The sequence below is a fragment of the Macrosteles quadrilineatus genome, unplaced genomic scaffold (genome assembly GCF_028750875.1).
Source record: "Macrosteles quadrilineatus isolate MER2022 unplaced genomic scaffold, UCM_ALF_1.0 Scaffold_4__1_contigs__length_99947679, whole genome shotgun sequence".
Classification (NCBI taxonomy): Eukaryota; Metazoa; Arthropoda; class Insecta; order Hemiptera; family Cicadellidae; genus Macrosteles; species Macrosteles quadrilineatus.
The window spans coordinates 60,654,191-60,680,395 of NW_026542597.1; the positions used below are offsets into that span (position 1 = coordinate 60,654,191).

General features: G+C 37.1%; 1 protein-coding gene across 2 annotated transcripts in view; it reads left to right on the forward strand.

Annotated features, from left to right (window-relative positions):
- The window catches only part of LOC128992058 (protein trachealess-like), a 211,461-nt gene that overhangs the window by 42,753 nt on the left and 142,503 nt on the right, over positions 1-26,205 (forward strand). For both annotated transcript variants that reach the window (XM_054415439.1, XM_054415440.1), the window contains exon 2: positions 23,403-23,435. In XM_054415439.1, the coding sequence (XP_054271414.1) occupies positions 23,403-23,435 (33 nt within the window). The remainder of the gene's footprint in view (positions 1-23,402; positions 23,436-26,205) is intronic.

Consider the following 26,205-nt stretch of genomic DNA (forward strand, 5'->3'; position numbering starts at 1 on the left):
CCACGCAAGAACGCCAGAATGCCGCCAGATATTCGAGCTGGATCAATGAATGTATCTGAAATTCAATTAGGATATCCAGTAGTAATTGACCAGGACTTCCAGGAAGTCAGGAGTGCCTTGTCCAGAGTTGTCTCTTGGAAGTAGAGATTGTCTAGGTTTTGTGACCTGGAACTTGAGGAAACGTTTACTTGTAACACTTTGGCACAACTGTGTAAATCGCTAATGTTACTGTAGGAAAGGTCTCGATGTGAAACTTCCTAGAAAAATATTAGTTTTTTGATAAACCTGAAGGGCATGAACCTCAATTAAAGGACTGTATTCAAACACATACAAAATATTAAAGATACATCAGCTGTTAGATTTGTTTTTATTTTAGTTTGTTTACTTTTCCTTGAGTTAACCTTTTGATTCCGCCATAGATTTCTATATTGCATCAAGAGAAGTGGCAGTACGTTTTTCTTGTGTGAGATTGTGTTAAAACTTATGAATTATGTGTCAACTGTTTACTTATTAGTTCAGCATTATATATTTGGAAAACACATCAATTGATGATGCAAGGCACAAGAACCATAGAGCTTGGACGGAGCCCAATGTGTTGAGCCAAAAAAACTTATCTGTAGAGAATTTTTCCTTGTGACATGGGCATTGATCAAATTAATGTACATCAAGAACAAGCGTATCTACCAGATGTTTTCAATGGAGAAGACGGCGAAGAATCACCATATCTCATCTGCGTTTTCTTCACGTGGCGAGGCACGGCCAGAACAACTAGCTTATTTAAAGTAAGTTCCAAAAGTTAAAGTAAGTTATTTAAAATGATATAGTAATATTTCCAACAAAGATTTCCACCTGGAATCTAAATTTCACAGGTGATTCACCCAAGATTCATAGCGATACGATAAAGTTACATTGTATATGAGACGAATTTTCCAAAATACTGTCACATATACGCATGAATAGCATATTAGTGCAGAGAGAGCTCTTCAAGGCAGATAAAGTACTCCTGATCTTAGAAACAAATCCTATCGTTGCTTGTATATTATTGTTGTCCATTTTTCATTGCTACATTTTTCTATGCCAGAGATAGTATGGGTGCTTAGCTTACCTTACCTCAACCTAAGGTAGGACTAAAGCCATTGACGAGCTCTTGATAAAATTATCGTTCTCTAACCATTAGATTATCCGTACTAAATAAAAAACGTAAATACAGTACAGATTATTCATTCAAAATTTTCTCTTCTCTGCACTTACACTCAAACTCCTCACAAACCGTCTTCCCCACCTCTGTCTCTATCCCCTGTATCCCTCAGGACCTCTATCCCGGTGACCAGAGCGTGGGCCTGGAAGGTTCTTATCACCTTATCAGCGCCACCCAGCGTCTACGCCGCGCGACAAAAACCCAAAACCGCTCGTGTATCGACACTACACGAGATTTCAATTAAAAGAACACGTCGCTTGTAATGAGCTGCACGATTTATACGCTGTCTTCAGTCTTGGAGTTTATTTATGTTTGCATTTTGTTCAATCAACACGGTTGTTATCCTGGATCGTTATCCTGCTGATAACAGGTCCTGGATCCTGCGGATCCTGCGGGTTAATTGATAGAAGGTTACCGCAGCACGAAACATCACGTGGAGTTGAGTTTGTGTAAGTCAAGTTTTTGAAGGACATTTTTAGATTATTCCACTATTTGGGTTGTTAAAACATTTACCTATAGGGGAGAAGCTGTTAACATAGTCTTATAGCAAGCTATAGGTCAAGAAGTATTTTTTAAATTATGATCCGTGTTGGTGAATTTAACTAAGTACCGGTAGCTAATACCCTAGTTGTCTTCATGATAAGATATAAATCCTAGACCACAGCCCAGCCCAAACCAAGCTACATGTAACTACACACACATGTAGCTACATGTCGATACATGTACATGTAGTCGATACATGTAATTCTGGGCCCAGTATATTATGGTCCATCGGTGAACATTCATTCAGTTGTGAAAACCAACTTCTATTTGAATGCGTCCGGGTACTAATTTATTCAACAAAGGAGAAAAAACCTTAAAATAAATATTTCAACCACCTATACTGCTAAATAAAGGTTCTAAATAAATTTATTCCATTAAGATTACTTTGATTTACTTATGTTATTGTAAATACTAAAAGAATTGCAGCTTGATAAAGCTCCGTAGGCTCACTCAACGTAGGCTCTACTGCTACTAAAATATGTGGAAAAACTCGAAACAATTTCATAATTTTATACATGAATTTGCAAATATATTACATAGTGACTAGCTGACCCGGCGAACTTCGTGTCGCCTAAGTTATAGGTTTCCCCTAAGACAGACCAATGGAAAGAAAGTACCGTTACGTTTAATTTTCAAGATGATCTCGTTCGCATCGCTCAATCACGTCCTGGTTGAAGTTCGTTCGCTACGCTCACTCACCTTTGGGTTGGAGCTCGTTCGCTACGCTCACTTACCTTTAGGTTGGAGCTCGTTCGCTGCGCTCACTTGCCTTCAGGTTAGCTCGTTCGCTACGCTAACTCGCCTCCAGGTTGAAGTTCGTTCGCTACGCTCACTCACCTTTGGGTTGGAGCTCGTTCGCTACGCTCACTCACCTTCAGGTTGGAGCTCGTTCGCTGCGCTCACTTGCCTTCAGGTTAGCTCTTTCGCTACGCTAACTCGCCTCCAGGTTGAAGTTCGTTCGCTAAGCTCACTCACCTTTTGGTTGCAAATTAGCTGTTGTCATAAATGTAAAAGAAATAATAGTGCTGCACCCTGTTGGCAATCCTTGTAACTTTAATGCTATTGAACATCATAGAATAGAACCAACTTGTTTAATTGAAACAGCTGTTAAGATTCATTAATTCCATTTCTCATAAGGTTAACATGGGAAACTCCAGAGCCACTGGGGCGGAGCCCTTTTAAGAATTTCGAAACGGGAAATAGTTTACGTCCGATTCGCATACCTACAGAATTTACACACCAAATTTCATAACGATCGGTGAAGTTGTTCCGGAGGAGTTTGCAGACAAACACTGTGACACGAGAATTTTATATATTAGATATTGACTAGCGCTAGAAATATAATTTGTCCTGAAAATCATTTGATAATCTGTTCTCATATGTGATGAAATATTTATCAAAAGACACATTTGGAAATCGGTATGTAATTCTCTAAATCCACTGTTATATATTTTATTATTATAAATGAACAAATTCATGTTTTGTGGGGTTTTACCACTCTTCTGTTTTCCCAAACCGAAACATCGTTTTACAACTCATGAGGTGTTACCCACCCCGCTAGGGTTGGCTCATTCCCATGCACTACACTCGCGCCATTCCACGCACATGTGGTCGCTCCCCGACAACTTTTATTATTCGCAAATTTTATTTTCAATGCAGCATCATGTCCTGATTTATCCGCCACACTCTTTATGGGCTCCGCTCGCGAGCTGCATATTGGAAATGAGTTTAGTTGGAATGACTTACACCGCCATATGTGACATGCACTTCGCGCAACTTAAATTGATTTCCGCTCCGGACTTTTTTAATTTACGCCCTCGTGAGTTATCGGGTGAATTACTCTTGTTTGGAGACTTTTTGGAGTAGATTTTTGAAGTAGACCAATGTGCTTCGATAATCGCGAGTCTGAGACATTAATAATTGCATTGTTGCAATTGTTTGATAATGCTTACAACCATTAATTTTTAACACTAGGTAAATTCGTGGAGTTACATTTTCTGAAAATAATAACAGCATAACTTCTAACTGTAAACTTCAACATACATAGTAATAGGACAAATGTATAATTCCAATTAATCAATGAGTAGCTTATTTCCAACACTGACAATTACTGAAAGTTAGTAAAAATTTAATAAAATGTATACTACAAGTTGCTCTAACTGTAAGGTAGATAATTATTTAAAAGTGTTTAAGAAATATCTTTAAAAGGCAGAGAATTATTAAAACTAATTTGTTTGATGGGGGTTTGAGTTGAAACTGTCATCAGACTACAAAAATGTAAACTTTCGAGCTATGTAAACACTTTTAACTCTTTAATAAAAAAAACCAAACATTTTCTTCATTTTCAATTTAGGATAGGTCACTTGCATACACTAAGACATTCTATCCGATATGTGAATATTTTCAAATATCATATCACAGCAAATTAGTTCCTCAAAATACAATTATAGCTACAAGCAATCTACTTTACTAAAACCATCCATACAAAACCGACTCAATCAACTAAAATACACAATTAAAACTGAAAGACAAGTTGTTCGCAGGGAGAAAAGTCGTATAATTAAGTCTTGGCTCGGCGATGCTACAAATCACGACGGAGGTTGGAGGAATGAAAACACAATTAGTACAATGTGGGACGCCATAACTGGCAGCCGGCTCGTGTAGGGGTAATGTGTAACGAGTGGTTGACATAACCTCAACCCTAACACAACCCTCTACCACTACAACACCACGACACCACGGCACAGCAGGGGTGAGTAGAGGGGATGAGGATATGTGAAGAGATATGTAGTATGTGTCTATTCGCAAAAATCAAACAGTTTAAGTTGGTTCTCATGTTAAAGGGGTTTTTGTCGTTGGACACAAGTCGTCTAATGGGACACAAAAGTATTTAAAGGAAAGAAGAAAGTATGGGAACTTTACTTCAAATAGTTTGAACCTTCAAAGTTCGTATTTCAACTTCTATCAACTTAAATGGTTAATAGAAATGCCGCGAAACATAACCTCGTCAAAGTTTAACGTGTAACTTCTATAATATTCTACATCATTACATCAAAGATAGAGAAATATAATGCTAGAACAACTGAGGAGAAAAATAGGGAAATAATTGTGAAAAATTCCTAATAAACATTGAAATACCAATAATTGTATAAATGATGATGGAATGAATCAATAGGCATCATAACTTATGAAGCCTATGTTATGTATCCAGGCGTGATTATGACACTTAACGAATCCAACAAGTTTCAAAGATCAGGGATCTACAACTATGGCTTTCACATGACTGCCAATTACTTAGCACCATAGACGTCCCTTGCTGCTAGAGATTATACAACCAAAGAAAATAGCTAAGCGCGATTCTCCAAGAAGTTCAAGCAGCTACACCACTCATAACCAACCGAGTACCGAAGCTTTTTATATTTCTGTCCAGCGCCATTTATGAAATCCAGGACCATTCGTCATTCCTAATTCGAACTGTGCACCAGCCTTGTCGACTTCCTTTCAGCGCGAATACAAGGAGGGCAAAAAGCCTGTTAGCGTCGTCCGGGGGTAGAATGTCCACTACAGTGTCCGAGCTATCGCATGAATCTAGCGATGACAGAACGTAATTGACAAGAAATATGCCGTAGGAATGCTGCCACAATGGCTAATCAGGGTAAACCGTCCGTCGGGAATCGGTGCACTTTTTGCCACGCCCTTCCAGTTACAAGGCTAAAATATTTTCGCTTTTAGACGCTCGTAGAGATTTATTACCTGTGACAAAAACATTAAGCGGTTGTCGATCGATCGAAAAACTAGTTACTATTGTATCGATTTCAAATGTTAATTACCCGGGCTTCTAGGTATCTCGAGCTCTAGTTCCGAGAAGTGGCGGACACTGGACATCTGGATCACTATATATATCCGCGTCCGGGCTGGATACAAGGAAACAATTTGGACTGCGCTGTACCGTTGTGTCTACGCATGCGCTGTACACCTTTCAGTCTTCCAAGTTATTACTGTTAAACTGTTTTGGCACGATGTAAGCCCTCAATGTGTTTGAATTGAGTGCAATTGAAAGCATTAGGTGTTGAACATTTTGTGTTCAGTCTAGTATTCTCTAGCAGAATGTGTTCAGTGTCCAGTTCTTGACCGGGTTATGTATGCTATGCAATACCTATGACGCGTGCTGCTTTTCAATCTAGATACTAATGAATGACCGAACGCGACAAGAGTAACCACCGAACGTTGTTTTCCATCGTCATGCCGTCAGAAGTCCAAAGTGTGGGAGCCTGTCAAAAGTTTGAAGGACTCCTCCCACCTCTCGCTCTTCTGACGGCCAAACTCCAGCATCATTAACATATTGGGCCTGATAACGACTGACGGGTCACGGGGTGAGAGTGCATGTAATGTCTTACTCACTTGATTCACCTTTCAAAGATTCATTGGGAAGATGTCAAACTCTAAACAGGGTACTTGGTTAAGGTCGCTGATAACAAAATAGTTGATCAGTGAATCGAGAAAACGTAGGGATTCTCAATTTAGGTAGCGATTTGATTTGAGATTTCACAAAGCATATTGCGGTTCAGTTTACCTATATCGTCAGTCTGTAAGTGACAAACCTCTTTCAATCTCTACGCAACACGAGAGGGATGAAATTTATCTTCCCGATTTGTATGCGGTTTAAAACTTGATATAAGGATGGAACTTCTAGAAAATGAGACATTTGCTATTTTCCTTTGCGATCATTAGGTGCATCCATTGCACATTTCACACATATCATCGAAACAGAATACGTATTTTGCCTACGCACTGCACAGTTGACTTATGTCAACAGCAGGCTACAAATTGGAGCGTAGTAGTAAGCACGAAGGCTAAGAGAAAAAGGAAGAAATTTACCACTGTAATATTTGCTATGGCCAAATTTAGCCGTGGTTTGGCCAGCGAGGCTATAACCGGAGTAATAACCGTTGGCCTTGGACCACGAGCTCTGCCGCAGCCTGTGAATGACGTGTGTTTGTGTTGGTGCGTACGTGTGTCAGTGTGTAGGTGATCTGATACCACGGTTGTCATGTCCCCTGTCTTATATCTACTACTGTTCCCCCTCCTGCAGCTCTATTTGTAACTCCTGACAGGCAGATTCTGATGTTCTTATCCAAGGGCTCTACAAGCCTTTGTCCTGATGCCGACAACGGTGAAATTTTAGTTTTACAGGCTGCAAACGCTGTAAATTTGGCGGCTTCTTTGAGTGTGAAGTTTAATGAATCATCGAGGTGCCTCGTTATATTATAGTTATCTACGGAGTAATTTAAATTTCAAGAATGAAACTTGATGATGAAATATAAAGATGAGTCGTTCCTTCCGAAGTGCATTTTGACGAAACAATAACGTTGACACTTGGTTTTCAGAAAGGAGTGAAAACGTTGCTATGATAATTAATGGTCTAAATAAGTATTTAACGAAGCTAAGCTCGGTCCTAAGACCTTCATCGTCCAGCTTTCTTTGCATGGATAAGCCTTGCAATCAAATTTGTTCACATGCGTAACCAGATTACCAAATGAATTTGTTCAACGCAAACTTGCAATCTGTACTCTCGAACACTATTCCTCGCCCAACAGCGCATGTCGGCTCTAGCAAAGCATTGACTTCCCTATCAGATCCGACGCTCTATCATTACAGGGTCAGATCGCTTCCGTAGTTCCTTCCTCTGTGAAATTTTCTCTTGCTTCGTTGTTTGTAATGCCTACAATTCGCTGCAAGAAGCGTTACTGCGTAGATAAGAACGTATCGCGTGGTTGAGACTTGTGAGCATCACTTCGTCTTGCAGATGTATCATGAAGGTATTAAGATGCTACAGTATGTAAAAAGGTATGATAAGGGTATTTTCTTGAGGGAGAGAAGGGAAATGCTTTTACGCCGACAGGTGGCCAGCTCCAATTGTAATGCTTCTTTTAAGCTGCATACCCACTAATAGACCTACTATACTTTGTTTTATCATGGGCATGGCATTATTTGTCACAATAAAACAGGTCAACGTGTGACTTAAGCAGGGTCTTTTTAGCTTCCGAATTTGGCTGCGTATTTTGGCACAAGCCAAAGACACATGGGACTGTGTGTTGAAATGTGTTTTTCAAATGTACTATTAGTACAGACGTTTTCTAAGCGGCCAAATTCAGCAAGGAAAACTCAGTGCCTATAAGACTCAACACAAGCTACACGACTGCCGAACAGGCAGTTAGGAAAGTCCACTTTATGGTACTATACCTGGCATTCGATTTATGTCAGTTTGTGACAGAAACCACTGGTAAACCATACACGATATAGTTGATTTTAGTCTTCTTGCAATTTAAGCGCATTAAGTAAAGGTACATCAGTGTAATGTAAAACCTCGGATTCAAAAAAACATTTTCCTCTGAGATAGGCATTCTATCAAATTAATTACAACTCCTCTTAAAATTTATCGTCTCTCCTTCGTTTGTGTGTAGGAAACCGGTTTATAAGTTTATACAAACGTATTTTAACATTTTCCTTTATCATACACTTGCCTCTTGTTTCCTATCCTAAGCACTCTCACAATGCTGTATTGACCACATAAGCAATCGTGTTATGGTGTCTTATGGGAGTGTAGGCAGTGCAAGTCCAGCCCAGTTGACCTCTTCCCCATAAACTATCCACGGGTAGCGAGGATACTCTCTCTTGACCGGAGTTATTAATTTCGCCCATAAACTTGACCATGTCGCGGTCACGGATACCGAGAATCTCTTCTCTCCAAGACCCAACAAGACCGACCTATTGCCGACGTGTAGTTGAGTCAGCTGTAAACTGTTAAACTGTAACCTGTCTACACCTTTCTCTCGTATTCAGCATCAATGTCTTGTTGGAATCGTTCCTGGTAATCCTACCAGTCATACTAAAAAAAATACGTACAAAACTAATGGAATTTATTTCCTGTTATGTTAGGAAAAAATTTCAAACTATATTAGCGTACTGAATATAATACATTGCACTTCATTTTGTAATGTCGAACTCTCTAACGTTCACCGCACAAGTTACATAATCTTTTTGTGGTCAGCAATATAAATTCTGTAATTTATATTGTAGCTCGTAATAATTATCGTGTCCTCGACGTTGATAGTTCAATTATTCCCTATAATACAGCAACACTGTTACTATTGCCCACGTCGTAAACGAAGATCGTCAATAATGTGGTAATGTCACAAGTTTAAACTACTCTTACAAGATGGTGGCAAATCAATAATGGTCGGCAATGAAGATCGTCAGTAATCTGGCAATGTTTTACACCCTTGCACAATGCACATTTACCTAAGTAAAACTGCTTTACCTACAACACTAAGTCGGTGGCTAATCTGTATGTGGTCGGCAATGAAGATCGTAATGTGGCAATGCCTCACACCCTCACATTTATTGCACACTATCCCACCATAAAAAGTGTTCCGAGAGTGATTTGTGAGGTATTCGCAGCCGCTTTATTGAGGGGCTGGGCTTATTGCGTTACCACGACTTGGGGAGTAGCTCAACACTCTCCTGGCTCAGAGTAATTTGGAAACCGTTATCAGCTCATTTTGAAAGTGAAATTACATTTTTTTACATCTCTGCAATATTAGGACTATTCTATAGGTCTCAATTATGACCCAGTTGTAATAGTATATTTCGTACCTAGGGCCGAAAATTCGGTTTTGCCGGCTCGAGATAGTTTTTAAGTTCGAGACGAAGTTGAGAACTTTGAGAGCTGCAAAACCATTTCGGTCCGTGGTACGAACGCTATTTTACACCACACTATTACCACTATTTACCACAATAATAATGCACACTGACAGTTAACACAACTACAACTTTAAGGTTATGTGAAGAAACAACTTTAGGAATCAGCAAAAAAAAAAAAATAGTTTCTAGGCAGCAGTGACAATAAAACAATTCTGCAATGCTATGGATACTGATTGTGTATTTAATATGCATTCATGTTTTAAGAAAGTAAGCGGGCAGCTCATTTTGTGGCCCTAGGGATGTAAAAACCTGTTCGGTCCCTAAATGACGATGACAGCTGGCATGGCCAGCAAAACGTAACTTTCAACCACCACTCAACGTATGTAAAACAGCTAAAAACATAGTGTGTTGAAAAGTATATTATACGTTATAACATTAGCAATTTGGTACTAGGGTAATCATACCCACTATATGGATGAGGTGTAGCCAATTTATTTTGATGGAAGAATGATTTGAGAATATGGAGAATTAATAAATGTATAACTATAGGATATACACAAATCGCTCTTCACCTTGGCAAGCTGTAAATTAAAACACGCTTTAATTTACAGCTTGCCTAGGTGCTGTACCCACCTAAAAAACGAGTTGCTTTCATTAGCAACCCTCATCTTAAAATATGTCGATTTTCTCGCCGAAACTCCACATTCGTAGTTCAGGATGACGACCGAATTTCGTTCATACACTTATGGACTTTCGCTTTGAATCAAAATGCATACAATTAAAACGCCTGACAAGTAGTTTTACCCTGTTATTTTTATATGTTTATGTTATTTATGTTATTGAAATAACCTTTTCGGGCTTACCAACCTCAACGACTCGACAGAGAAAGTGTGAGCCTGGCCAGGCACCGCGCGCCGCTGCTTGTACATGTAAATTAGTCGCAATGGTCAGAACACAGACTGTTGGCGCTCGTTGTGTTAACTTGGAAACAATAGTATTCATTACAGGCACACAGCGCACAGCAGTAGGTGAGTCGGTGAGTTACTGTGGTCCGGTCCGGCAGTTATCAGATAATAATGGTGGTGTAAGTGACACCATTGCACCACGGGGAGGAGTAGGAGAGGGCTGCATGTTGTTAGCGATGTATTGGTGGACAAAAATTTGATTTGGATTAATCGAGATGGAAAAATGGTTTTGGTACAAGATGAAACACATATTGTTCTTGGAATCATTAAAAAACTGTTTAAGAATTTTTTTAAATTTCGATCTTATCTCTGTTTTTGGGAAACTTTTTATCTATTCCTGTGCCAGAGAACAGTTCACTTTATTTTTTATTTCGTGAAATCTGCTGTAGACCTATCACCTGAATATAATAATAATAGAGAATGCTGCATGTTTTAAACAATACTTTGAAACTCCCCAACACGTAGTGACATACTCATGACCACAACTAACACTTGAACGATGCACATATAGGCGCCTTAAAATAAGAAAATAAATAGCAAAACCTAGAAATAATTAGAACACAGATGAAACCATTGTTGTTCGATAGTGAAAAGTATTGTGAATAACATATCAAAAGTCTCCAAAAATATCTTTGGTGGAACACCACCATTTTTCCAAAATGGCGGCCAAATCCAGTAGTTTTTTGCTTTTTATTGAAATTCTGACTTTCCAGTCAATATTGGTGAAAAGTCGTCAATACATTTAATGTTCCTCCTGAAATTACCTTTAAAATGATACCAAATACATGTACCTACAAAAAAACATAAACCCCGTAGAAATAATAAAATATTTCAAATAAAAATATCTTTTATAAATTAATGTAATAGTCCAAGCAAACTAAAAATAACGTACACAGGGATTGTATAAAAATGTGCAAGTAAACATGTTATGGTTTTATTTTTATTGTTGTGGTGTGCAGAGTGACATACCAAAAGTTTCAAATAATCAGTCCACGGGAAACCCCTAAATTAAGGAAAAAATGGCGGCTTTTCCCAATATTGGACAAATTTTGCAAAAAAATATACCACATGTTTTTTTGCACATTTTTCGAGATATTGACTTGGTACCACGACCGATATTTATTGGATGGTCCGTACTCAATTTCAATAGGGGACGCTTTTTGGGCCGCCATCTTGGATCAGCCATATTGGATCTACCATATTGGATATAAATATTTTTTAATGTAATTATAGTGTTGTGACACATCATTATGAACTAGATTTCCACGCTGATTTCAATGCTGAAATCAGTTTTTTAAATAGCGTTTTACGATTTTAAGATACCTATATAAAAACGAAAACTCTCCCCCATACATTTCTTATGGACGTTTCGTACTTTGACAATTTAAAAACACATTGAAAACTACCACCGTCTAAGGTTGTACTATCAGGTTCAAGTATGGCTTGGAAATAGTTCACCAGCAGATCCAACAGATTGGGAGTGGTGTTTGACTGATGGTACATATGACTAACTTACTTATAAATAACTGTAACTGTGTAACTTGGAAATTATATTTAGATAAATATAGGATATGGCCTTTAAAAAATTTCAACAAAACGTTTTATGGTTTTATTTTGTAGTGTTGTGCAGAGTGAAAACGGGAAAAACTCGTCATAGCTATTCGTTCAAGTATTGACTTTTATTTTAGCCATGGATTCCTTATTGGGAGTTATTTAGAATTGGGAATAAATGTCTTTAACTAAAGACAAATTTCAAAATAACAATAATTCATTCAATAGTTCATTGAAGGTAGGCCTACATGATTCGTTTTAAATTTGTCATGTGTCATTTAATAATCAATAAAATTAAAGCCAAACGTTTACTGAGTACTTTGATACCAGAATGAACTTGTTAACATATTAACAACCCGAGATATACATCTTTTAACAAAAACTGATAAAAAAGTTTAATTTAATTTTGTGTTGGGGTTTGTACCTCGTCTATAACTAGTCTGTTTTAACTATAAATAAAACAAAATGAAAGCTAACTAAAATGAAAGATCTTTTATCACTGAATATTTTAAGGCTAGAACGAACTGCAAGCAATAATAATACCTGGAGAAAAATAATCCAAACACATTTTCAAAGTAACTTACGATACGTCCATAACTAATGTATAGGGGAGAGTTTTCGTTTTAATATATCTTAAGCAACGAAAAAACTTATTTAAAAACGGACTTCAGCATTGAAATCAGCGTGGAAATCTAGTTCATAATGATGTGTCACAACACTATAATTACATTAAAAAATATTTATATCCAATATGGCTGATCCAAGATGGCGGCCCAAAAGCGTCCCCTATTGAAATTAAGTACGGACTATCCAATAAATGTCGGTCGTGGTACCAAGTCAATATCTCGAAAAATGTGCAAAAAAACATGTGGTATATTTTGTTGCAAAATTTGTCCAATATTGGGAAAAGCCGCCATTTTTTCCTTAATTTAGGTGTTTCCCGTGGACTGATTTTTTGAAACTTTTGGTATGTCACTCTGCACACCACAGCAATAAAAATAAAACCATAACATGTTTACTTGCAAATTTTTATACAATCCCTGTGTACGTTATTTTTAGTTTGCTTAGACTATTACATTAATTTATAAAAAATATTTTTATTTGAAATATTTTATTATTTCTACGGGGTTTATTTTTTGTTGTAGGTACATGTATTTGGTATCATTTTAAAGGTAATTTCAGGAGGAACATTAAATGTATTGACGACTTTTCACCAATATTGACTGGAAAGTCAGAATTTCAATAAAAAGCAAAAAACTACTGGATTTGGCCGCCATTTTGGAAAAATGGTGGTGTTCCACCAAAGATATTTTTGGAGACTTTTGATATGTTATTCACAATACTTTTCACTATCGAACAACAATGGTTTCATCTGTGTTCTAATTATTTCTAGGTCAAACCACATATTCAGGGGCCTAATAGTCGATTTACAAAATGTAGTCATTACATCAACAGCTGATCGTTCGGGGTGACAAACTACCGGGCTCTTGGCAGAGGTGCTGGAGTTCTTATCTTCCATCCCACACAAATGTCTATATCTCCCTTTATCTCAGTTTTATTCAGAGGCAGTCCCATAAGCGTGTCTACCTCACCCCGAATGTTTTATTCCTAGAGATAGAGAAGGATATAATTTCATTTTTATATTTACAGCTCAGCTGATAGCGAGGTATAAATTTGAGATATAACTTCCCTTTGGTTTCATCCGATTTTCGGTGTGGACGGAGAGTATTTATGTGCTTCAACAAGCGGTATTTTCAGTTTTTATAGTGCTTCCGCTAATAAAGATTTTGTCTACCTCAAGGGTTTTGAACGTGTCTTATTCTAACTGGTGACGATGGTAGTCAACTCTCCAAGCTTTTTAAGTTCTCTAAATTTCAGCTTAAATACAAAACTTATTGCATTTTAGACTACTCTACTCTGTAAGCTGGAACGTTTTAAAATTTCTTTATGAAAACTTTTAATAAAAGTGATTGTTTGTAAGTTGTTCAAACAATATTCAAACAATTTGGGTGCTCAATAGATAAAAAACTGTACATTTCCCCAATATTTTAAAACTTTAACCAGTTTCTCAAATTGTTTTTCAAATTAGACTTATCCATTGTTTGAGATAGTTTACATGTACTGTAGTTTAGTTTTTGGCAGAAAAATAAAAAAAACTAATGGAAAATAATCATTTCATTCCAGTAAGTCATGTGACTGAAAACTTGATAAAGTTCGTTTTATCTCAATAAGGTTGAGATATAAAAAATTGTATATGTGAACATTACAACGGCTGTAAATCTAGCAGTTCAAAGGTTAAAAAAATCTATTATATTTTTTCTATTACAAATAGTTATAAGTACCTTCTATGCTATAAAAGTGTCCTAGCTTACCTTCAGCGTAAAGTCAGCTTCTTATTCGTCCCTTTTAGTTAAATAATCTGAATTAGTATTTTATTCGCCAAACTAACTCAGTGGCTTTAAGTGGTTAGATGTCAATTAAGTTGTTCCCTATTGTTTTTAGAAAATCTTTATTAATTTTTTAGATTAAAAAGTTTGGTCTTCGGGACCAGAATTCCCCCAAGTCACAAACTCTAAGAATTATTTCGTCACCTGTTGCGACCAACGCATAAAAACGACACTAACCGTAGAAGCGATACTGGCTAACTGATAAATGTCGTAAAAACATCAAAATTGTGACTTGTGGAGACCCGAAACCTCCCCTCATGGACACCCCATCAGATAGGCTCACACTACCCCCATACACACAGTTTATGGGGTGTTGTGGTGCGGTGTTGTAGGTCTGTCACTTTCCCGTTATCTAGATGAATTAATATCGAATGCAACTGATCAATTAAGTATTTAACAATAATTCAAGCATTAAGTGTTGTAAAATCAACAGTATGAACTGTTCACCGTGACCAAGATTTTCTGGCAAGATTTGAAAAGTTTTATTTAAGATTTGTCAAAGAATATGTATGCACAAAATGTGTGAAATACAGCTTTACCTAATATGTATAGTCCAGCATCTATAGGGGGTTGAGTATGCACTGAAAGTGTAACTCTTTTTGACTTTTGATTGTTGTTGGGGGCAACTTAGAGATGACAAAACCCGATGTTTTCGCCATTCCAGCAGGTGCACAACTTGGGGGGGGGGGGGGAGTAGCGCTGAGGCGCGTTCTAGAACATCGCTCATATCTCGTGAACTAGACACGATAGAAACATGTTTTAAACTGCATTGTATTACAAAACGCACCTGCTTTAAATACTTTACAATGAAAAATCCCATATCAATGATAATAATTGTGTTATTTAACATTTTATTTGAAATTACAAATTCAAAGTCAAAATACCCTTTATCTACCTATATAACTCTCATAAAACAATGAATAGTACTGTGTTTGGAGTGTATTCTATGTTCAACAGATGAATTACAAAAAATTAAGTGTACTGTACTTTCCTTAAAATAATATGTATGGAGTTCTCGAATTAGCGAGAAAATAACTATAAGCTATTTTTAACACTAGGATATTTTAAATATAAAATATAAACAATAATCTAGGTACAACTACCAAAGAAAATCCTTCAGTTTGAAATGTATACGGTTTTTATTCAAAGAATATTAACAGACTTGGAAATGCTGTACTTCATTTTAAAACTTAACTACCATATAAACTACACATAAGAAAACAATGGATCCTATTTCGGTCATCTTGTTTGAAACGGTCTTAATGATGAGTTGTTCTACAATTTTTAAAACATTTGCAGTAGAAACAGCAGGAATCAAGAAGAGAAGGAAGCACCTGCGATGGCAGCCGCTATATAGAAATCACAACTAATCCATCTGCCGTTAAGGACATTAGGAAAATGCCTTGCACAACGGACAGCTTTAAATTACACCTGTACAGTGTAGTGCCCAACTATATTTTTGGGAAAAGTCCTTGACAGCAGAAATAGAGCCTTTAGATCTATTCCAGTACGGATTTTTCAAAGACAGCTCAGGAAAATTGCGCCCCCTTCTTATGACCCTGCCCCCGGCTCCTTCAAATTTGCTAAAGCAATCTATATGCATGATTTGTTCTAGATCAACTTGTAGCTGCTTTTCAAACAAGTCATCCTGCTGTTTCTATTGCAAATGTTTTAAAAATTGTAGAAATCCTCATCATTAAGACCATTTCAAACAAGATGACCGAAATAGTATCCATTGTTTTCTTATGTATAGTTTATATGGTAGTTAAGTTTTAAAATGAAGTACAGCATTTCCAAGTCAATTTATATATTATTTTAATAAAAACCGAATACATTTCAAACTGACGCATTTTCTTTGGTAGTTGTACCTAGATTTTTGTTTGAATTGTTTATTAATTTTTCACTTATTCTATTTTAAAAATCTATTTTACGGTCTATTTACAGTCTATTTTACAGTCTATTTAACAGTCAATTTTAATATTCTTTTAATAAAAACCGTATACATTTCAAACTGAAGCATTTTCTTTGGTAGTTGTACCTAGATTTTTGTTTAAATTTTATATTTAAAATAGCCTAGTGTTAAAAACAGCTTATAATTGTTTTCTCTCTAACTCGAGAACTCCATTCATATTACTTTAAGGAAAGTACAGTACGCTTATTTTTTTGTAATTCGTGTGTTGAACATAGAATGCACTCCAAACACAGTACTATTCATGGTTTTATGAGAGTTATATAGGTAGATAAACGGTATTTTGACTTTAAATTTGTATTTTCAAATAAAATGTTCAATAACTCAATTATTATCATTGATATGGGATTTTTCATTGTAAAGTATTTAAAGCAGGTTCTTTTTGTAATACAATGCCGTTTAAAACATGTTTCTATCGTGTCTAGTTCACGAGATATGAGAGATGTTCTAGAACGCGCCTCAGCGCTACTCCCAACCCCCCCAAGTTGTGCACCTGCTGGAATGGCGAAAACATCGGTTTTTGTCATCTCCAAGGTGCCCCCAACAACAATCAAAAGTCAAAATGCGTTACACTTTCGGTCCATACCAAATTTTTACAAGTCTGTACTACACGTTGATTTCTGCCGCGCAGCGGCGTCACCCGCGTCACCGTACGCTTCATCGGAAACCTCGCATAACCTTGTAATATTTCGATATAATTACCATATATAGTCACTTTAGCGTGTTAAACATATTATGCACGATGAAAAACTGTACTGTTTGTTGTTTTAAAGGGGTTTTAATGAATAGTTTCACGTTATTTAGGGGGTTTTATTCAAATTTTTAAATAAATTGTTAAATAACTCAACTAATATCATAGATACGGGACTTTTCCTGGATACTTTTTTAAAGCAGATTGAAGTTGGTAATACAATGCCGTTTAGAGCTTGTTTCTATCGTGTCTAGTTCACGAGATATAAGCGATTTTCTAGAACGCGTCTCAGAGCACCTTCCCCCCCCCCTCCCACAAGTTGTGCACCTGCTGGGAGGGCGACAACATCGGGTTTTGTCATCTCTAAGTTGCCCCCAACAACAATCAAAAGTCAAAAAGAGTTACACTTTCAGTGCATACTCAACCCCCTATAGATGCTGGACTAATAATCCTGATTGTAGTTATTGGTCTCCAAAGAGATCTATATCGTATCTGAAAATCCATCTTCATTCTGTATGATCGAGGTATTCAAATTAACAAAATTTATTTTATATTTCTCACCACACGAACTCACTACAATTCAGTTGCTTTAGCTAAACAATGAATAGCCTCTACTGCTTAAGAACCATTCACGATTCCAGATTCAGTTTTTGGTTCGTATCAGATAAAAAAAATACTGGTGAGTTGGGGAAATTGGCTGGTCCTTTAAGAAAGATGTCATTCTATCTAACTAAGAGATTGAAGAGCCCGTGGTGAACTTCAATGACGGAGGTTATTGAGAGGTGGCCTTCTCAATGAAACCCATAATATTTTTTTACAAAATGTAAATTTCTATAAATTTTTCATCGTGTATTCTTCCTTTCATACAAACTAGATAATAATTATCAATCAATTAATCTGTTCATCCAACAGCAGTTCATCCTTAAAACTATTTTATCTTGAATGTATTTCCATTTTTGTTTTAATTCGTTTTCTAATATGTATTTCTATGAATTTTTATCGTTTTACTTTATAATATTTTGCATATTCTTTTGACGTCAACGTTTGAAGCGTCAATTTAGAATTTTTCAGATTCGAGGTTAAAGTATTCAAATATTTTTAAAAGCCCGTATGACTCAAAACTTGTATACTGGTTGGCAATAAAAACACACAGGACACATTTAACTACAGTATCAGGTGGTCAAAGAGGCAGTGCCGCCTGTGATAAGACCAGTGATAAGTTCAAGATCTTATCACAGCTACCGCGCCGCCCCCTGTGGTGACATAACGACACCCGCGCTTCTCACACTTCAGCTTATTTGATTTTTCACTCTTTCGCCTTGTTCTGAGATCAGACAGACCTTTAAAGTGTTTCTTTCTTTGTACATACATGTTCACGAGAGTTTCAAAAACTATTTATAAAAATATGGTATTTAAAATGGGTTTTAGGGCGCGGAAATTTATCCATCAATCTAACAAAAACTACGTTTCTTTCAACTTGTCTCATAAAAATTGCAACGATCCTCTGGCCTGTTGGTAAATAAGTATTACAATGATGCTTTACCCACTATATGTGACACTTTGTGCTTCAATAAAGTCTCAAACCTAACCTAGCAGTCAAAGAGGCAATATTTTTGCAATGGATTCATCGCCTTTTGTAATAAATTAGTTTAATTGAGTTGTGTTATATGCTTTGTTGTTTAGATTCATTAATTTCAATACTATCCCAGTATTTGATTTATTTTGTTATACTTTAACCAAATAAAATAAGTTCCAAGTTATATCGAAGTTATAAAATCCATTGTGCATCCATAGAATGATTTCTAGCTACATAGATAAATTCAATTAGAGATTCTAATGTATACGAATGAGATACTGCAGTTTTGTATACATTTCAGTGTACCTTAACTAATTAATCTGAATAAACAACAAAGACTAGTGTGGTTTATTATTATTTCTGTTCACCATCAGCTGTGGCAGGACCAAGGACGGGTCCTGCGAGGGCCGGCCCCAGGACCCCATTTCCCCAGGATCGACGCATAACGTATTGTTGCAATCCTTAATAACGGCGTGCGTTGTAATTAACTCGGCCGGAATAATTAATTCCGGCGCCATTATATGCAAAATGAAGTAAACACAATGGTCGCCTGATCGATTTTATTGGTTTATCGTCGACAATGTTGAGGGGCGGGGTGGGAACAGAACCCGGGACCTGGGTCGCCCCCGCCGCGCCGCGTTGTGCGGTCGGGAATGTGCATGAGTTTACCACCTTGATTTGAACAGTTTGATACATTCATCACTATTTGCTTTGTTAACCACTAGTGGAAATAAAATTAGCACGGTTATTACGGAGGAAACATCTATTTTTGCATCGCGTATAGCTTAAGAAGGATTTCAAAATCATGTAGTTTAAAACTAGTTGTGAATGGTGGGATTTGAACTCAGGGCCTCCAGGGCAGACGTGTGTTCTAAATAGAAGATTCACGTCCTTTGACGTATGAATAACTACACCTTAGTAGTTATCATTATTTATTTTTTAGTTCTAACAGACACTGAATATTTAGGTTAACATTTTCCCGACGATAGTTTAGTTAAACCATTTCGGTACGTGGTACGAACGCTATTTTTCACCACACTATACCCTATTACCACTATTTACCACTATAATATTGCAAACTGATAGTCAACACAACTTCAACATTAAGGTTATGAAGAAATAATTTGAGGAATCAGCAAAAATAAAAATAAATAGTTGCTAAGCAACGGTGACAATAACACAATTCTATTGCAATGCTATAGATTTTGATTGTGTATTTAAAATGCATTCATGTTTTAAGTAAGTAAGCGGACAGCTGATTTTGCGGCCCCGGGATGTAAAAACCTGCTCGGTCACCAAATTATGATGACAGCTGGCATGGCCAGCAAAACGTAACTTTCAGCCACCAATTAACGTATGTAATACAGCCAAAAACATCATAGGGTGGTGAAAAATTAGTTTCCCTTTAGATGAATTGATTCGTCATATCATTATTTTAATTTAAAGAACAGTTTATTTTTAAGTTCGTTTCTTGTGCCTCGCATTTTGTATTAGTCATATAGAAAATTATAGTCTTAAGGGTAGATAGCTAGTGTAATATAAGGTGTCATTATTGCTATGGATGAATTAAATATCATTATTACTAAGAATTAATTATTGAGAAAATCTAAATGCTCTATGCAGTGGTAAATAGGTCAGCTTTCAACTCAAACTGGAAACATCATTTGTATAGCATTTGAGTTTAAGCTTATCTCAATACAATTGCCACAGATTACATAGAGTAGTGGTAGGGATTCGAATTCAATAAACTCAGTTAGGTAAACTCAATTAACTATCAAAACTATCATAACCTAAATAATTTAAATAAATAATTGTTTATTTAAACGCGAACTCTAAAAATCGCTTGAGCGTAACGATAAAATATTCAATTTCCAAACACGTTCCAAACACAGGGAAATAACTGAAATGTCAACGGATCATTAGTGGTCACGTGTGTGAGGTGAACGCTGATTGGTTCTAATGTAATCACGTGATCAACAATTAAACAGCTGGAGGGGGAACAATCGTTGTAACCAACCGTAACAAATATATTCACATACGAGTCGTACGTATAAAACGATGTGATCGCATTGAAATAATAGTGGAAAGAGTAATTTGTAATTGTGGAATCCTATTGGTAAGTTAAGTTACAACCTGTAGTTTAAAATATGTCTGAAATCGTATTCCTTTTATTAATCAAATTAAATTATTGACTTTATACCTAGTATAAATCAATTTAAAAACACTTTAATTCTAAAGCTGAACGTCGTTTGGTAGTCGTTTGGTGGCTTATGAGAACCCTCAAGAAATTATGAAAATATACCCACGAACTACTATGTCTTAGATATCTAATCAGATAATTAGAACGTGGAATATAGACTTATAGTATCAATTATACAATATTTTATTTTAATTGATTTTGACGCCCATAGCCAATTTGTAGAAGAACTACAGCATTTTTAGTTAAAGCATTTACAAGCTGTACTCGCAATACAAATTAATAAGGACCGATTTTTTTTACAAAAACCAATAGCAATGACTGCTTACAAAAATAGCAATGAATTGAGAGACAAAGGTGTTAAAAGTACAAAAAACCTTTAATTTTACAATGGTAAAAAAGTTTAAACAATATAAAACTAGGTGTGGAACATAAGAGTCAAGAATTTAAATATTATTTAGACGATTGAATCATTTAGATATCGATATTATCACCATACTGACCGAACAAACTACACTATACGAAGCATAATTAGTTAAAGCCACTCCCAAAGTTTTACCAGATTAAGAAACGCTTTCCATCGTTATACCTATAATTTATCCACTGCATTATTTCAGTGTTTAAAAACGCATTTAAACTGTGAAGGTGGGCGCAGCGCGGAGAAGACAGGACCAAGCAAGTGGCACTGATGAAGAGGATGCTATAATTCATCTAGAAAATCAAACCACTTAAAGAGATTGGCTCCCTTCCACACAGGCACCAGTGTTGTCCTATATACACAGGCTATAAATAGGTCACATGTAGTATATATGGGCCATGGTAGATGGGTCGTATTTATTATGTATGAGAAATAGGTAGTTATTAGGCGTTATAGAGTATAAACAGGCTACATCAAATGGCATAGGTAGCTTTATTTGCGATACACACGGAATATGAATAGGCAATATTAAATATTAATTAAATAAAGTGAGGCAAGACCTACAATTAATCTGTTAAATATTGGTTTTACGAGTGTCTAATTTCGATGCACAAAATATATACAAAACACAATAAAAAAAATTCTGTAGTCTCCTTGGTTACAACATAACACTATAAATTAAATCCAAGTCGTCAGAAAAAATCTCTGTACTTCGTCAACATTAATATCATGTGCGATAGGTCTAAGAGGAAAAGGAGTAGTTACGCAGAAGATATCCTGGTTGCAGTTAGAGTAAGAAGTAAGAAGGGGGCTACGATATGTGATATCAGCAAGTTCCTCACGGAATTGGGGCGAAATGTAGCTCCTAAAACGATTGCTAAGAGTTTGAAATTAGCTGAGTACCGGGGATTGGTCAAGCTGGGCAGGAAGAGGTATTATCCTCTGGGTGGCAAAAAGAGTCCTCAAATCGAGCATTCGTCTCGTAGAAGAAGTCCAAGAAAGGAAGGAAAAGGCAAAGAGGGGAAACCAAAGTGTCCTTGCTCGAGTAAGGCGAGAATAGCTACAACTGATAGAAGAAGAAAGACCAAAACGAACAAGAAAAAAAAGTATAGCTGCAACACCTAAACGACGAAGAACCCGCAGACACACGAGACAAAGATGTGTTAAAGTAGACGAAGCTGAATTAGTGGAGGCTAGAAGACGCAAAAGATCTTCTGGAAGAAGAGGACACAAAAGATCTCCTGGAAAAATAGGACGCAGACTCGCAGACAAAGCGCGTACTAGAAGAGCACCTCTTGTAGAAAATATCTTGAACGTGCCAATTAAAGTTGAAAAAGACCAATCTTCAGTTCAGAGAGAGAAACTTCTGAACACATTAGGGAAGTTTGACAATGCTATTTTGAAACGCTCCATCAAAGTTGAGAAATATCTTTCAGATGATCATAAAACAGGTGAAAGTCATTATCACATTGCAAACTTACGCCAAGTCACTGAAAACCAAGACGTGAATAGTGAATATGAATCAGCTATGGAATACCAGGTAGTTGACAACCATGAATCTGGTGGCCCAATGGTGAAAGAAGAGAACTCTTCTGACGGGAGTGAATATTTCTTGGCGCAGGAAGACCCTGATCAGAATAGTAATCAAATCTTTTGTTGTGATACTTAAAAACGTTTACAGCATTGTTAGCTGGGAATGAGTTTTCAGAAATAAATTTACATTGTTACTATTCAATTTAGTCTCCATGTAGTGTAATATAAAAACGAATGAAGCGTATGTTTTACTATAACCCGAGTTACGCCAATATACGTAACACATGTTGCAGTCATAAAATTACTAAAACCAATCAAAATGTTTAGTTATTACAAACCATTCAGAGTAAAATATTAACCATGCAGTTTTCGATTACGTTTAAAGTGAGGAGTGTTTAAGCACATAATCGAAAATTATCAATTTCATCTTTTAGGTTTCATTCGATTTTAGGTAAAAAAAATAACACTTATAATTGATTACGGTAATATTAAGGCTAGGTTTTAACCGAAGTGAATCTTTAATATGAACTCTGTGAAAACTACTTTTCCTTGACTACTAAAGAGTTATTTTCAAACCAGAAACATTGATTGGCAATTTGTCTGTTCTCAGGTATCGTGAGGAGGCCCTGTGCTGGTCGGACAGGTGAGTTGCAACAATTGCATTGTAAACTTGCATCTTGTCTGTAAGATTGCAGATTGCATTGGAGATCCAGAGATAGCATGCTAATAGAGTCAGTTGTGTAGCCACTAGCCACTAGCCACTGGCTTGGCGCGTGTAGGCTGAGCCTAATAGAATGATTACCGTCTCGTTCACTTCCCAGACGACAACTGATTAACGAATTAATCTTGACGATGACGTCATTGTGGTGTATCTCTCCGAGGTGTATTTGAAGAAGTTTGTTGAGTTTGTGCGGAGTGTATTTTACTGTTTTGAGGAAGGTAAAAAGGTTCGCGGTATTAAGTAAACCACCAATTAATTGGTAGATAGAATATGGAATTTTAGATTTTGTTAACCTTTTACAGGCATTACTTATATTTATAACCATAACAGTTTGTATATCTAGGAGCTATTTGGTAACTGTATTATTTTTAATCATTGTAGTGGGGTCTGTGATGATTCAATGGAGTTAAAACTGCGTTGCTGAACATTGGTAACAATAATTGGCTTCACTACACTAAACTAACTAAAAATGGTATATTTGATATACATTTTAAAACTTTGTTTACCTTTTTAAAGGAGTAAATCCACACAGCCAACTACCTAAAATATTAACAAATTTTGCTTATTAAAGTGAAAAGATGTATACAGTGTTTCAATCAATGATAGTTTATCATATCGCTAAAATCAGTTGTACCCTTAAGAAAAGTAACAGAATCGGACTTAACTTCGTTAATATTTTTTTGAGACCACAGGGTTGACTTGGGCTGACCACACGGCTAAACAGTAGGAACCATCTCAAAACCTATATTGTTGAACAAATGACCACAATCAACTTCAAAATATAATCCAATATGAACAGGTAATAACCAAGAGTTAAATCGCACAAAAACACACCTTTCAAACTCAAGTGATGCAGCCGCAAAGGGCTGAATAAAAACCAAATACCAATTAAGTGAAACCTACAGCGCATCGCCAACAAAAATAGCGGAATGCACGATTGTAAGAAAACCTCCGCACTCGGCGTGGAAATAGCGAACGCAAGATGGATTTATTATTTGTAGTTGGTGGCGGGGGCTAATTTATGCGGAGGCCAGATAAGGCGGAGGCTCGGACAATGGAGAGAAGACAAAAACCGGCGGCGCTGTCAGTCACCATCACCGACTCTAATGAGCTTGGTAATTGTGACGGTGCTTGGTACCGACTGCAGACTGTAGAGGGCTGTAGCAGGTCACCATCCCCTGCTAGCGATGCTGTCAGTCACCACCACCGACTCTAATGAGCTTGGTAATTGTGACGGTGCTTGGTACCGACTGCAGACTGTAGAGGGCTGTAGCAGGTCACCATCCCCTGCTAGTGGCGCTGTCAGTCACCATCACCGGCTCTAATGAGCTTGGTAATTGTGACGGTGCTTGGTACCGACTGCAGACTGTAGAGGGCTGCAGCAGGTCACCATCCCCTGCTAGTGGTGCTGTCAGTCACCATCCCCTCCTAGCGATGCTGTCAGTCACCATCACCGACTCTAATTAACTTGGTAATTGTGACGGTGCTTGGTACCGACAGTAGACTATAGAGGGCTGTAGCGGGTCACCATCCCCTGCTAGTGGTGCTGTTAGTCACCATCAAAAACTCTAATTAGCTTGGTAATTGTGACGGTGATTGGTACCGACTGTAGACTGTAGAGGGATGTAGCAGGTCACCATTCCATGCTACCGATGAGTACAGTCGACCCTTTATAATTGAACAATTGTACTTTTTATAGATTTTTGTAGATTTTGCTTTACCACTTGACTTAAAACACTTGAATTTCAAATACGGCCACTGTTTCACTTAAATAATTCTTTTTAATCTGTGTATGCAGATGCCAGGGGCATTTCTTGTGTTTCGTAGGGAAACGCGCCATAGGAATTTAGCGTCAACGTTTTCATACAGTATCAATTATCAATTATTTAAGAGGGAACCAGAGTTTTGCCAACGGGTGTCAGGTAGATGGGGGGGATGCCTTCGGCCACCTCTTGGTGCGGAGATTTGCCAACGGTGGTGGTGGGAGAAAGAGTGTGACGGAGGGAGGGAGAGCGATTGTCAGGGTTGTCTACGCTTGGCAGTTATGCGCTTGTCGCAGTGGGTTAGGTTAGGTTAGGTTAGGTTAGGTTAGGTTAGGTTAGGTTAGGTTAGGTTAGGTTAGGTTAGGTTAGGTTAGGTTAGGTTAGGTTAGGTTAGGTTAAAAATTCAATACATTACCTTTCACGGTCAGAGGTGCATAACTCCATTACTTTGAATACAGTCAGCATCCTGCCTGGTTTGTCCACCCCTAGCGGAAGCCACTCTCACGGTCACGTGTAATCACTCTCGTTCAACCCACAACCGTTGGCAAAACTCCGCAGTATGTGGAATTCATGGATGGGGACCCTTTCTACCTGATACCCGTTGGCAAAACTCCTACACTCATTTAAGATGGGGACACCACTATGTGCGTATTTTAACCCAAATATGAGTGAAGGATGAGTGTAGGATGAGTGGCGCGATCTTGTAGTCTTGTTAGTGACTAAGGCCGACATGTTCCTTAGACACAGCTGTTAATTAATAGCCCATACAGCTAATGGCAACTAAGGGACCTTCAGTTTAAAGTGGAATCCGAACCACATTTTTTACTTGTAATTTACGAAAATACCCGTCAATACAAGTACCGTCAATAAATAGACTAGATAAAAATGGCTGGATCCTACTCAAGATCATATTAAATGACTCGGTGGTA